We start from the raw sequence: 14,137 nt of genomic DNA, 5'->3' as shown, positions 1-14,137 counted from the left end.
CCATCTCTCTGACAAGGAAAGGCTGAGAGACCTGAGTGTTCAGTCTGGAAAAGAGAAGGCTCAGGAGCACCTCATCAAAGTGTACAGAGGTCTGAAGGGAGGATGCAGAGAAAATGGTTCCAGGCTTTTTCTGGTGCTCAGTGACCAGACAAGAGGCAATGGGCACAAACTGAAGCATGGGGGGTTCCTGAGGCTTGGATGCTGTGCTAAGGATAAGAGTTGTGTACTTGTTATGTGCTGTGGATAAGCATTAAGAGAATGACTTAGAATTAAAAAAAAAAAAAAAGAAAGAAAGAAAGCCATCTGTCTATCACACCACCGTACTTAAGGGTGGTGGTTTTGTATGTTTTGCTTCCTGTCTTCCACTTTTGAATGACTCTGCTTGTATTTTCTTCATGAATACCACAAACATCTCTCTAGATTTGTAAGCAGCTTGGCACAGAATGCTAATTTGTGTTTCTGTTGTCATTCAACAAAATGCAGTTGCAAATGTTCTCACCTCTTTTCTCATTACTTGGAAAAGATATCTTTCCTTGTGACATTTCAAAGCTAGTGACAAAATGAGGGCCAACAAAACTGAATTTTCATTATGATTGGATCATTCATTGGTTTTCTTTCACAGTATTCAATGCAACACTTTATCCTCACCTGCAAAATGTTGTATGTTCTAGCTCCATTCATTTATTTTAATTTTTAGATCCCTTTACTGTTCTTTTTGGCTCAGTTATTTCAGCTTGGCTGTTTTTCAAGGAGGCAGCTTGCCTCTGTCTTCACATCCCCTTTTAAATCCCATTCTTTCATAAGCCCTTCTTAAAATGTTCTCTGCCCAGGAAACTTCTAAATTTCCCATTATATTTGTCTGTACTGGACTTTATTATTTAGGGGTTTCGGCCTATAAAGCAGAATCTATATTTATATTATGTTTGGCTGTTTTGATGTTAAATTTTGCATTTTAATGACATTTAAAATAGGTTCTTTCAGAAGAGTACATACACTAAAGAAATCACTCTCTTGGTTTATAATGTTTACATAATATTTACAAGTTTTATAGTTGCAAAATAAAATTAACGGAAATGTGAAAATTATACTGATATCATAATAATTTCAAATTGTATAGTTCACTGATGAAATATTACATCATCCATAAAAGCACAGTTTTGAGTTCATGTGATTGTCACATGAGATTGGACAACACTATGATGGGACCTTATTGTTTTTGTCAATGGCAAATATTCCTTCTGCCAGATGTTGCAGTTAGGTTTTCTCATTATTTTGTTAAACTAACACATTGCCACTCTGGCAAGAGTGCAATGCTGTTAACAAAGAAGGAGAAATGAAGCTAAAACAGTGCAAACAGCCCATCAGTCAGGGACAGCTATATGAATATGAAGTGGCTGACACCAACTGACTTTAACTGCAAGTTGGTATCTTGATACTTTTTTGCAACATTTAAAAATTTAAATATTTCTATTTCTAATAAATAAATGTACACACAGTTTATATTAAATGCTTTGTACAAATATTAAGAAAATATACAGGAGAAAGGAATTGCAACCAATTTGAAATTATGGAAGCAAGTATTATATACAGAAGCAAAAAAGGGAGTGGATATTACCATGAAGTCATAATACCACCTAGCTGCCTGGTCTGAAAAACAAAATGAGAAATTACTCTCAGGATGGAAAGATCAATAACTAAATTCAGGATTGAGGAACTGCTCACATTCAAAACTTGAGCTCATTTTGACTGTGGCAGTGATTTAATCCTCCAGTGATTTACCACATGCTGTTTACGAACTGTGTGAAGCATCAACAACCTTTACTCAGAGAATCTCAAGTGGAAAAAGAATGTGTGTCTGGATACAAATGTGTCATGCAGTGATGTTATTGCATAGGAAATCTGTCATGAGAACGTGGGGGATAAGAAGGCTGGTTTCCAAGCAACCTTACACAGCTGAGCTGCTAAAAATGGCTGAATTTTAGGGGAACATCTTGGTAGTCACTGAACAAGAGCAGTTGGGGGTCACACAAAAGACAAAGCCACAGCTGGCAATGGGTGCCTTGGTGCAGCTAAAATGGACTTACACAGATACTTTTGCATTTTCTCATTCTTGGAATGAGCCAGGAAAATCTCCAGGGTAAACTAAACCAAAAAAGCATCTGAGTTGTTCAGATGTACATTGGTTCTTCCAGAATAATGCCTCCTACAGGTAGGCAGGAGCAAGGAGATGGAGTGCTGTGGTTCCAGGCACTGATGGAGTCCTTGGCTCATGTGGGAGTGCCAAGTGCTCCCAGGAACATCTGATACCTCTCCTTGAGACAGTGCAAAGCAACACTAGTCCAAATTAAGATCTGGCTTTTCTGGAAGAGTATGCAGGGGAAATTGAATTTAAAACAACTCAGAGAAAGCTTGAGCTTTGAATAGTACATGTTATAAATGATGGTTCAATTAACTTTATGTAACTAAATTCAAAGTAAGCTGATTCTTTTCTACTGGCTATGCATGAAGACTTCAAGAACTAGAACATTGTAATCATAACTAAGTCCCTACAGCACTGAAAAGCTGGAGGGAAATACCCTTTAAAAAAAAATTAAACCCCATTTTTTCTCCAAATCATTAATAACTATTTTTCTGGTTTTGTCTCAGATCTGTGAGATCCTGTATTATGAAAGGAATAATATAAGTTTTTAGAATTACTTAGAAATACATTCTTCTGAAAAACAGAAATAAGTAAATAAATGAAGGAGACAGTACCTCTCATTGAGAATGACTTATGGAAGAACCAGCCAAGGTTCTTGTCTTAGCAATCTCTACAGCCTTTTCTGGAATAATGATTACACTACTCATGACTTGATTGGATAACATAAAAGCAAAGTAACATGGTCAGTTTCAGATATTTTAATCCATAATAAGACTTCAGGAATATATTTTGGGCCAGGCATTTTTGAGTGCTACAACTTTAAAGAGTATTCTCAATTTGCAGAACTTGCGTGGTGACTAGTGTCTGGTTTAATGAGGATGGCTCTTTGCTGCTGGAATACTCTCAAGTGTGATAAAGGTTTTTAATGCTCACTGTGTTCATTTTTACTTGCTATTCAATTTCTCAGCTTTGCCAGAGAGACTACCAATATAATGCCCTTGTTTCTAGAGATCAGAAAGTTTTTATTTTTAACAATTGGATTTTTATTGGAAACCTGCCGTTTGGTTTATTTCAAGTGCATTCAGGCAAAAAGGAGTACTGAAGAATTGGCATCAGTGAATCCTATCAAAGAGTTCCAGAAGAAAAGAGCATCCAATTATTTTCTCATGAAAACAAGCCTTTCAGGAGAACCTTAACTAGCCTGATGAATATTTAGAGTAATTAAAGAAAAAGTTAAAACCCACTGTCAGGCAACTGGAGAATGGATACAATCCTGTACAAGCACTTACAGAACTTTAGAATTTGGGAAATGTCAAAATCAGGTCAACTTCAAGTAAAAACCTCAAAAATATATTTAGCCTCTAATAATATTTGGAACAGGAAGTCACAAATTTCATAGAATGGTTTGAGTTGGAAGGGATGTTAAAGATCATTTAGTTCCAGCTTCCCTGCCATGGGCAGGAACACCTTCCACTAGGCCAGGTTGCTCAGAGACTGACTCACCCTGGCCTTGAATGCTTCCAGAGATGAGACATCCACGGTTTCTGTGGACAACCTGTTCCAGTGCCTCACCACCCTCGCATCTACAAAACATGGAAATGCATTTTTGTGCCTTTCAGGGAGTTACCAGTTCTTAACTGAGAGATTTCCATGCCCTTGCAGTGTCATACTGCATTTAGTGATTCAATTAGATAAATGCAATTAGATTAGTGCAAAGAAAATATTGCGGGGTTTTTTTGTTTTTTTTTTTTTGCCCCTCCACAAATGTATCAAAGACCTAGGAAATGTAGATTTAAAAAAAAAAAAAAGGTTTTCTCTTCAGTAATGACAAGCAATCAACTCAATGAAATAAATTGAATAACCCAATCTCTGCTGCAAATTCAGAATGTTTTATAATTAGAAATGTGACAGCTCACTTGAAAAATTCACAAGCAAAACCAAAATCAAGTGGAGGAAAAAAGCTCTGAAAGACACTTACTCATTCTAACAAGAGGAAAAGAGGAAACAGGCTCTCAATTAGAAGTTTTTGCCATGTAGTTACAATTCATTTTGCAGCTTGGTGTAGTTTCCTGTCCAAAGCACTGAGGAATCCAGGCTTTAGAGAGCAGGAGGAAAGCTTTTAGTGAACTGATGCAAAACAGATTCCACTGCTACCAAGACTATAATAATATTTCCAGCCTGACCGATTAGCATAGCTTGAAACTTAAATATTCAAGAGACATAATGAAAAGTTCCTGAGAGTCTTTTCAATGCAGAGGCAGAACACAAATATTAATAAAACTGATGGGCATGAGCAAAGTGAAAGCCTCATTTAACTAAAGCTCTGTGGATTAAACCAAAGACCATCTTCCTCCATTTACTGTGTTTCCTATCAGTTGTCACTTTGTTTTGACTCCCTTTTCCCTACTCTGAAGATTCAGTCCAAGAAGTTTATTTAACCCTTCAGACACAATACTTTAGGGTTAGGATTACAATACTACAGAGAGCAAACTGCACACCTTCATTAGCAGGATAAATTTTCATTCAGACTTTCAAAATCAGATAAACATTAATTAAATACTTAAAGGAGTCAGATTAGAATGTCATATATTTATCATGTGCTTTCTTTTCACTTGAGAACATAAGGAACTTCTGGTGTAACAGCAGTTTTATTCATATATGCTGTGCAGCATTAAACATGACAGGTCTTAGTAAAATGACCAAGAGTAACCAGAAGCTATTTGGTCTTTTAATGCTGAACATTTCTGCAGTGTCCATTTCTCTTTTGCTGATAGAAAGTGGTATCAATTTGAATTACAGATTCTGGTTATACAGAGAAACTGATTAAAACAGGAATATGGGATAGAAAAGAAAATGAGAAGATACTCAGAGAATGGTTGCAAAACTCTCTTCTCTCAACACTTGTTTTTTGTCAAAGGTGGAGTCCAGTCTAGTTTAAGGATATCTGCAAAAAGACAAAATGAATAAGCATCCAAAGACATGAAAGAGCTGAAAAGGCAGACCTAACTACAGAGAAAAGATGTTTAATAGAAATGTACTGAAGTCAGTGAACAATCTGTTCAGTTCATGTTGCCATGGAAACTATCCTATTAAATGCTTCAAAAAAAAACCAGTTCCAGAAACAAAGTACTACAGTTTGCCTTACAAAATGTTTCCTGAATAAGCTCAAACCATGTGTATTTTGGTGCTTTGAAATAATTTTGTCAATGCAAAGAATTTTTTTCTCTTTCAAATCACCATTGTACACTGTAATAAAGGCACGTGTTGGAAAGTCTCCTGCTTTATTTTCCCCCATGCAAACCATGGCAAAATGGGCAAAAAATAACCAAAGAGTCAACCTGCACTTTCTTATGTGAAATGCCAGAAGCAATTGTTTGCTTCTTCTTTCACAGGTGTTATTTGAACTTACTTTCTGGTGATACTTATATTAGGGGAGGCTAAACTGCCAAGGTTAGTTGAAGTCTTTGCATTCCAATTCTTTCCTAGTTTTGAACCCAGAGTTGCTGCCTGCAGCTCTGGTGGGCAGCACAGGGCATAAGGATTCGGTTAAAGTGATGGTGAGCTCAAGTGAGTTACTGGAGATTTAAACAGCAGTGACAACATTATTCTTCAAGAGGTGCTGCATTTATGCTTCACTGAATAATTCTGCAGTAAATTATAAAGTCCTTCTCTGTGGCTTGAGGAAGTGTCTGTAGTAAAAGCATTACAATTTACAGTGTCTCACCATCATTGCTGTAGGCAGTGGCAGTAGGATACTGCCCCTTCTTTCCTCACACCAGCTTGCCCTTCCCCTGGCATAGTGGGGCTTTATGCTTCACAGACAAAATATAACTTCCCAGCTAAATTTATGAGCTCTACCTTTACAGTCCAGAGAACTTGCATAATTCTTAGGGAATATCAGGTATCCCACACAGTTGATGCAAATAGGATCCACAGCAGAACTTTTCCTCTTCTACCAAAAGGTGATAAAGAAATGTAAAGGTGTATTTTAAACCCATTCTGCCTCCTAGATTTAGAGGCCTCACTCAGGGCTGTGGATTGGTTTTGTTCACATAGCCCAGCATCCCTAAAGACAGCTACCAAAACCCTTTCTTGAAAACATTTGTTGTAACAATTCCTATATTTTAAAACACTGCAGAAGGAAGTGCCTTTTTATTTCTTTTATCTTTCTTAACCACTGTCAAAGTACATCCTGTATATTTTTACATACTCATATATAACTGCAGTGATTGCAAAGATGCTGTTTTTCTCTATGGGATACTAAACTGCTCTTAAAATCACTTATTTGTATTGTATCAAAGCAGAAAAGTGGTTTTTCTGGGTACACTGGAAAAAAAAAATCCCCTATGTATTTTCAGAAAGCCATATGTTTCCTACTTGGTTTTTTACTCCTTATGTATCCCAGGATTGTGCAGTCAATGTTAGTCATTTTGGGCTTAAATACCAGTCATAAAGAGTGAAAAGTGGCCTAGTTTTAGAACTCCTTCACAGCAGTGCATCTCAAATCTGTGGACTGTTTCTTCAGATAGTTCAATTCCTTCTTAACACAGAAGTCCTTTAGAAATACTGCAGAAGTTGAAAGTTACAGAACTGCCTAATAATAGATAAATAGATGCTATAGTAAACCTTGAATATGCTTGTGAAATGTTAAGCAGAGAAGGCCTTTGAGAGGTAAAATTTGAACACAATTGTCAATTTTTATCTGAATAGCAGCAAATCATAGGGTCTGAGATTGCACACTGGGTTTGGGGATTTATTTGCAACACTCTATTCTTGTCCTTCTCCATGCCAAGATCTTTTTCTTTTTGAAAACTGAGTTGAGACAGGCCTGCAGAAAAGCCTTTCTCATCTTAAGTTTAAAAAACCCCCCAAAAAACACAAAATGCACATACATTAAAAAAAAAAACCCCAAACCAAATCATTAACAACAAAAAACCCAAACGACTGAATTTCACCTCTCAGAAGACAGCTCTCAGGGCAGAGAGGTTCTGCATAGAGTGCTGAGGTGTCTGGTGTGAGGGACCATTCAGTAGGATTTTTGTCAGCTGTCTAAAATAGAAGTTGAGCAGCCCCACATTTGTAGTTCAAGTACACAAGGAGGCCTCACTTCTCTGCTACAATGGCTTGATGTAAAAAAAAAAACAAAAAAAAAAATTGTCCCTGGGTGAAATTGCACCAAACAGCATAAATGCTCCACACAGAGAAGAATAATTTAAGGAGTGATGGTGATTTACAGAAAACAAGAATATCAAAGGAAAAATAGTGATAACTTCCAGAAAGAATTTTGTAGGCACTGGGAGTTTTCTATAAATACAGACCAAACTGAAAACTCACTGAATGCTATATGTCACAGAACTATTTTAAAGTCAGTGATAGAAACTATGTATAGATAATATAGTTACTGAATGTCTCTAATGTCTTTAAAACACAAATATATTTAAAAATCAAGCCCCAGTTCTTCTTCAAGTTACATATAATGCTGACCCCTCTAGTTCAGCCTTTTAAATCAAATTAATATTAAAATTGCAAATGAGGTGTTTGGTTTACCAGAACACTCTTACAGTGCTGTGATGATGCAAACTGCTGCTACCCTCCTGAGAGGGGTGTTCTGGTTGTATACCTTGTTGCCCTTAAGAGGTAATTTCTTTGAAAATTTTCCAGTGTCTGGAAATCAACATGAAACTAAATAGATTTTGCTTTCGCTTTCATGATTATTAATCATATGCATTTTTAAAATTATAAATATGTAGAGAAGTTAACAAAAACCAAATCTCCCCAAACTATAGTACACAGATTCTGGCTTTTTCCTCTCTAAAGTACCTACAGATATTCTTGATGTTCTTGAAGAGCAGGAATTCAAAATCTGAAAAAAACCCAACCAAATTTAAAAGCTAGATAATTTGATATTGGCTTTTGGCTGTTAAAAATGGGTTAATCTCTAACTAATAGGTATAATTTTCTATTATTATTATTATTTTAGAATTGATAATAAGTTTTGTTTTAAAAGAATAATCACAGAATCACAAAATGGGGAAGGTGGGAAGAGGGACTGCAGTGAATCATCTGCTCCAGCCTCCCTGCCCAAGGAGGGTCATCCCACAGCCCATGGCACAGGATGACCCTTGAATGTCTCCAGTGAGGGAGACTCCAGAACCTCACTGGGCAATCTGTGCCAGTGCTTGTCACCTGCACAGTCAAGGTGGAACTTCTGTGCATCAGTTTGTGCCTGTTGCCTCCTGTCCCACTGCTCAGCAGCACGGAGCAGAGCCTGGTCCATCCTCTGGCACCTCCCTTCAGACACTGACTGACATTGATTAGGTGCCTCCTCAGCCTTCTCAAGGCTGACCATGCCCAGCTCCCTCAGCTCTCTCACAAGAGAGCATGGCACAGAGTTTTGTCTCTGCTAGAAACCTGGAATTAAATGGGAATCACAGTGATCTCATCTGTCAGAATTCTGTAGATGCTATTATGAACACTGATGGTTTTGCAGTTGTATGCATTGTGAACAAATAAAAATCACCTCGAAAAACATTAGCTCTGTATGCTCATCTTAATTTCTTTAGTCCTTTTTAACTCAAATAACTCCACTCTGCTGAGCAGTATGAAGTATATAAGAAAATTTGACTTTCAATGGAGAAAAAAAGCCTTGAAGTGTGAGGGTATTCCTACTGTGTCTTACCTTATTTATTAGCTCTGGAGCAGGGGAGGTCAGAGCACAGCCACCTCTGCTTTACAGAGGCATACTTTAACACTCAGCTTGCAGAAAGCAGCTCAGGCTGAAAAATTGATTTGAAGTATAAATCAAATTTAATGGTATGGCTCATAAAATCCATACCCAGGGAGCACTGCCCTTGCATAAAACAAACAAAGAAACATGTAATTTTTATTTGTTTAAATAATTTGTGTCTGAAACATTCCTTGGAATATTTACATTCTGAAATTCAAGCTTGAAAATTGAGCATAATTTTAAGCAGCAGTCACGCTGTATTTCAAATTCAGTCTCATTCTACTGCCTCTATTCTCCTCTGTCTGTGATATTTATCATCTTTGGTAAATTTGGAGGAGAAACTCTGACTATATCTGTTAGAAATCTGAATGAAATGTATCAGGCACTTCTCAACACTCTTTTCTAGAAGCATTCAAGCAACAATGAGGTGATAAGGGAGAGCTCTTGTCCATGTAAAACAAAAAAACCAAAACCCAAACTAAAACATGCAAGGACTGGAGCAGAGGTTATTTCTGGGTAACAGGAAAGCTTTCTCATTTCATCAGGTAACTGACATTCACAACAGCTGTCACTAAGTCCTCATAAAGAAAATGTCCCTTCAGTAGATTAAAAAATTAAATCTATTTTATTGATATGCCTTAAGAGTACTGATTCATTGGCAACAAAATTGAAACTTCTGAAGAATTCTGTATCAATCCATTATTATTTGCTGAGACTTACTGTCATGGTTTATTACTACAGGAATAAGGTGGGTTGGAACTAGATGATCTTCCAACCCAAATCATTCTATGATTTTGTGGACTTAGCTCACAACCTAGCAATGACAGTAACTGAAAAGTCATTAACCAATGAAGTATCTACTACCAGTCAGATATTTACTAATTACAACACAAGTGGCAAGTAAAATGGCAGTCAAAAGCCTATGTTTTCCAATTCTAAAGACAAATGTCAAATAAGTGATTCTTTACAGGCAGCAAACTTCTCTAATTAGCAATTATTTTAATGTACTGTTGATATTGTTTAAGTAGTTACACAGACAGCTGTGCTCCACTAATGGATATGTTTCCAGATAATATTTGGAGATATAACTTGACTGTAAAGCATATGAAATTACAGACTACCTATCTTTCCTCAGAGCTCATTATGAGATGTAATCTTCCTCACTTTTCTTTCAAGTACATGGAAACAGCTAAACTGGGAGTACAGAGACTGCTGCTAAATCATTGTATTGCTGATGGCAGTCTGGTGTCAAACAGCATTTGCTGTCTAACTGGAGGGACTTTGCCTTATGTGATCGCTTGCTAAATCCCACAGTTATTTTCCAAAGTGCTCTGCTAAGGAGGCAGAGCAGTGTGTCCAGCCTGATACAGGCCAAGCCATTCACAGTTTAGAGACTAAAAAGACTCAATCTTTGAGTCTTTCTGTCAAATACTGTCAAATGCAAACACAAGGGGACTGCATTAAACAGGGTGCCAGACTGTCACTCTCTCAAGGGACCTCAAAGCAAACAGCACATCTAGCACAAAAACTGGTTGGACTCAGTTTCTGCAATCGTAGGGGAGAACAACAGCAAAACTTGAAAGAAGTCATGCTGCTTGCAATTCTATAATTTGATTGTAAGCTTGGAATTCTGATCCTGTTTTTTAAAGGGACTTTACTCTAAACTTAGTGCCTAAAAGGATTTTGATCTGTGAACTTTTAAAGGCATTATAAGAAGCAGAATCTAAAATGAAGCCTTTTGTATGCAATATATGCTCTGCAGGGTCAATTATTTTATTGTATTATTGCATGCAAAAATAATGGACATAGGGTTAATATTGTCACTTGAAATGTAGGAAAGAGAATAATTTCTCATTTGAAAATGACACCTTTCTTTTTTTAAGATGGCAGTTCTTCTGCTGCAGTGTAATAGGCTGAGAATTACTGTGAATCAAAAAATGAAAATAATTTGTGTAACCAATGTAATGGTACTTCAGCCTAATGAAGAGTACTTCATTTTCAGTGATGATGGGAATACAAGGAGAAACGTGCAAGGGTAGTGCATGAGCCCTGCAAATTACAGTGGGCAGCAGTTTACCCATTCCAGTCACCTTGCAGTTCATGTCACTTCATCTACTCCTGCAGCTCCACACATTTAAAGGTGGCTATTTCTGAGAGCTGTGCTGCCATATGCTACTGAGATGACTCACATAACATGTTTCATGCTGATGTTAGGCACTGATGATGTAATACTGTCACATGAGGATGTGTTACTGTCAATGCTGTTATTGATATTTTACAGACCAGGCTAAAGCATTGGTGGTGTGCGTATATTGACATCTCATAATCTAGCATATGTCCAGCATATACATAATTCTCACTTATCAGAACAATAAAGAATTCCCATTCTGACAGTATTGCTGGCCAATATTTGTAATTTCTCATTGACTGTAATATACAGTAAAAGAATAATTTTAAGTGACTAAATCTCAGGAGACAAAACATGCTACATCCCCCATTTCCCTGGTGTAGTCCCTCCTTGTAGTTCAACAGCCTTTATAACAACTTGTAGCTTGTGTTACATGCAGAAGGTCAACACATTTAAGTTGAGATTAAAGACCAATGCCATCTTTATGTTATAGCTCACTTTTAGAAGTTTCTCCAGTATTGCTTTCTCACTATTAACAGCTGATCATACCATGGTGACTTCAGAAGAAATTCAGGATGCACATTGGTTGCTTATCTATCATGTGGGAATTGTGCATTTGGACACTGAAGAGCCATTCCTCACAATACCAGTATTACAGCAGAGAATGGCCTGGGTTGGAAAGGACCCTAAAGATCATCTTGCTCCAAACCCCCAGCAGGCAGGGATATGTTGCACTAGACCAAGTTGTTCAAAGCCCCAAGCCTGGCCTTGAACACTTCCAGGGATGGGTCATCTCTAACATCTCTGGGAAACATGTTCCAGTGCCTCTCTGTCCTCACAGTGAAGAATTTCTTCCCAAGATCTCATCTAATCCTACTGTCTTTCAGTTTAAAGCAATTCCCCCTTGTCACTCTATCTCCTTGGAAATAGTCCCTCTCCAGCTCTCTTGCAGCCCCTTTCAGGTCCTGGGAGGCTGCTGTAAGGTCTCTGCAGAGACCTCTCCAGGGTGAACAGCCCCATCTCTCTCAGCCTGTCTTCCTAGGAGAGGTGTTCCAGCCCTCTGAGCATCTTTGTGGGCTCCTCTGGACTCTCTCCAGCAGGTCCCTGTCCTTGTGCTGGGCCCCCAGAGCCAGGAGCAGCGCCCAGGTGGGGTCTCACGAGGGCAGGGCAGAGAGGTGGAATCTGCTCCCTCAGCCTGCTGCCCACGCTGCCTTTGGTGCAGCCCTGGACACAGTTGGCTTTCTGGGCTGCAAATGCACACTGATGGATCATGTGGAGCCAATGACTCCGAGTCTTTTTTCCCAGGACTGCACTGGATCCATTCTCCATCCAGCCTGTAACTGTGCTTGGGAGTGCCCTGACACAGGAGCAGTACCTTGTACTTGGCCCTGAACTCCATTAGGATCACATGGCCCCACCTCTCAAGCACGTCCAGGTCCCTCTGGTGCCATCCCTTCCCTCGAGCACAGCTTGGTGTCATTGGCAACCTTGCTGAGGGTGCACTTGGTCCCACTGTCCATGTCACCAGCAATGTTGTTAAACAACACCAGTCCCCATTCCCAACCCTGAGGAACCCCACTCATTGTATGGGACACTGAATCATCTCAAGATACCTTGGCTTCTCTGTGCTCATGTTCTAGCAACTGCAACAGCACTAACAGCATTTCTGTGACACTGTAAACCATATCTCAGCATAGATTAAAAGTGAGACCTTAGAGAAATACATATTAAGATATACAGATAAGCAGATATAAGAAGAAATGCAAACTATGCGGAATATCCATTTCAATTTGTCAATTGCTTAATTAACAGGAGGAGGATCAGTCAAGTTTTTCTGGTTATGAGAGCACAGGAGGTGAGTTTCTTTTTCAGTGTCAATTGCCATTTAAATTTGAAACCTTTGATTTCCTATTATTTAAATAGTTAATTCGAAAGTAAAGTTAATTCAGGTGAGTTATATTGTGAAGTTTGTGCCTCAAGGGATTTTTATCATGTGAATTCTTTCAAATGAAATTGCAGTTTGTAAAACACGTTTCTATACTCTTTTGGCCAGTGGATCAAAAATTATTAGAAAATACTACTGTTAATCAGCATCAAATCTCATAGGTGTTTTCAGAAATTGGCAGTTATGAAAGTCTCCTTGGAAAGTAGAGTCTAAGAGGAATAAAAGGATAAAGCAAGACTTTTCATGGCTAAGATTTTTTGTAATAAGAGATCTACTCACCACAAAATCAACCCCAAAAATTGTATGAGGTGTCTTGTATGTGATTAACAAAATCACATGTGTCTTGTAAGTGATTAACTCAAAGATATAATAAAATTTCAGCAGGCTCACATGGTGCAAGATCACCTTCTGTACTGTATAATCAGTGCAATGGCTGGGACTCAGACCAGAAGGAATTGCTTTTTCAAAAGATACACTTTCTGTTAAAGACAAAGCTGTAATACACACCGTAGTTTTGGTGAGTGTATTGCCTGGATTTCAGCTAAGATGGTTATTATTTGGCTGAATTTGGGGCTCAGAGAAATTTAGAACTTCATTTCAGAGAGTATAAAATGTAAATGGGAGATGGACAAGATTCTATAGCAATTATAATGTAATAATATGCTCAGTAGAAACTGCAGTGGCTGAGGAGGAATTGCATCACATTTTTACATCAAGATGAATCTGCTTCTCTCTTCCTTCCTTTTCTTAAAGAACTGATGTGTATTGCAAGGTCTATTTTCAGGTAAAATGTCTTTGTCATATATGACAACTATGAAAACTGAGAGATTAATAGGCTTGTGGATAATAGCTCCTTTTGGAATGGAGAAAGCATATCTATTCTTATAGCAGAAAGTAAATCTAGTAAAATCAGATCCCCTTGCATGAGTGTTACACAATTTGGTGTGGTAAGTAGCTGGCATTAAAATTAGTAGCTCTTGCCACTAAAGAATTTTTATTTTCATTTTAGACTTTTCAGAAGATCTAAGGAAATCAATCATCATTTTTGTTTTCGGTAAGTAGGATTCCTAATTTAACTGCTACTCTTGAATATTCCCATGTTATTTATCTTTGACTATGTGATTTATTTATTTATTTAGCAAAATAGATTGGCTGAGAATACTTATTCTACAATGTTGGTTTAGTCTTTTGAAAGGG

The 14,137-nt window shown here is 37.8% G+C and overlaps 1 protein-coding gene across 1 annotated transcript in view; it reads left to right on the top strand.

Moving 5' to 3' along the window:
* The window catches only part of AK5 (adenylate kinase 5), an 83,685-nt gene that overhangs the window by 46,747 nt on the left and 22,801 nt on the right, over window positions 1-14,137 (top strand). The window contains exons 9-10 of the mRNA XM_064720075.1: window positions 12,808-12,850; window positions 13,950-13,994. Coding sequence (XP_064576145.1) covers window positions 12,808-12,850; window positions 13,950-13,994 — 88 coding nt within the window. The remainder of the gene's footprint in view (window positions 1-12,807; window positions 12,851-13,949; window positions 13,995-14,137) is intronic.

This window comes from Zonotrichia leucophrys, chromosome 8 (assembly GCF_028769735.1).
Source record: "Zonotrichia leucophrys gambelii isolate GWCS_2022_RI chromosome 8, RI_Zleu_2.0, whole genome shotgun sequence".
Classification (NCBI taxonomy): Eukaryota; Metazoa; Chordata; class Aves; order Passeriformes; family Passerellidae; genus Zonotrichia; species Zonotrichia leucophrys.
Note: the sequence above shows the minus strand (reverse complement) of the source record. Positions and strands in the feature narration are given on the sequence as shown.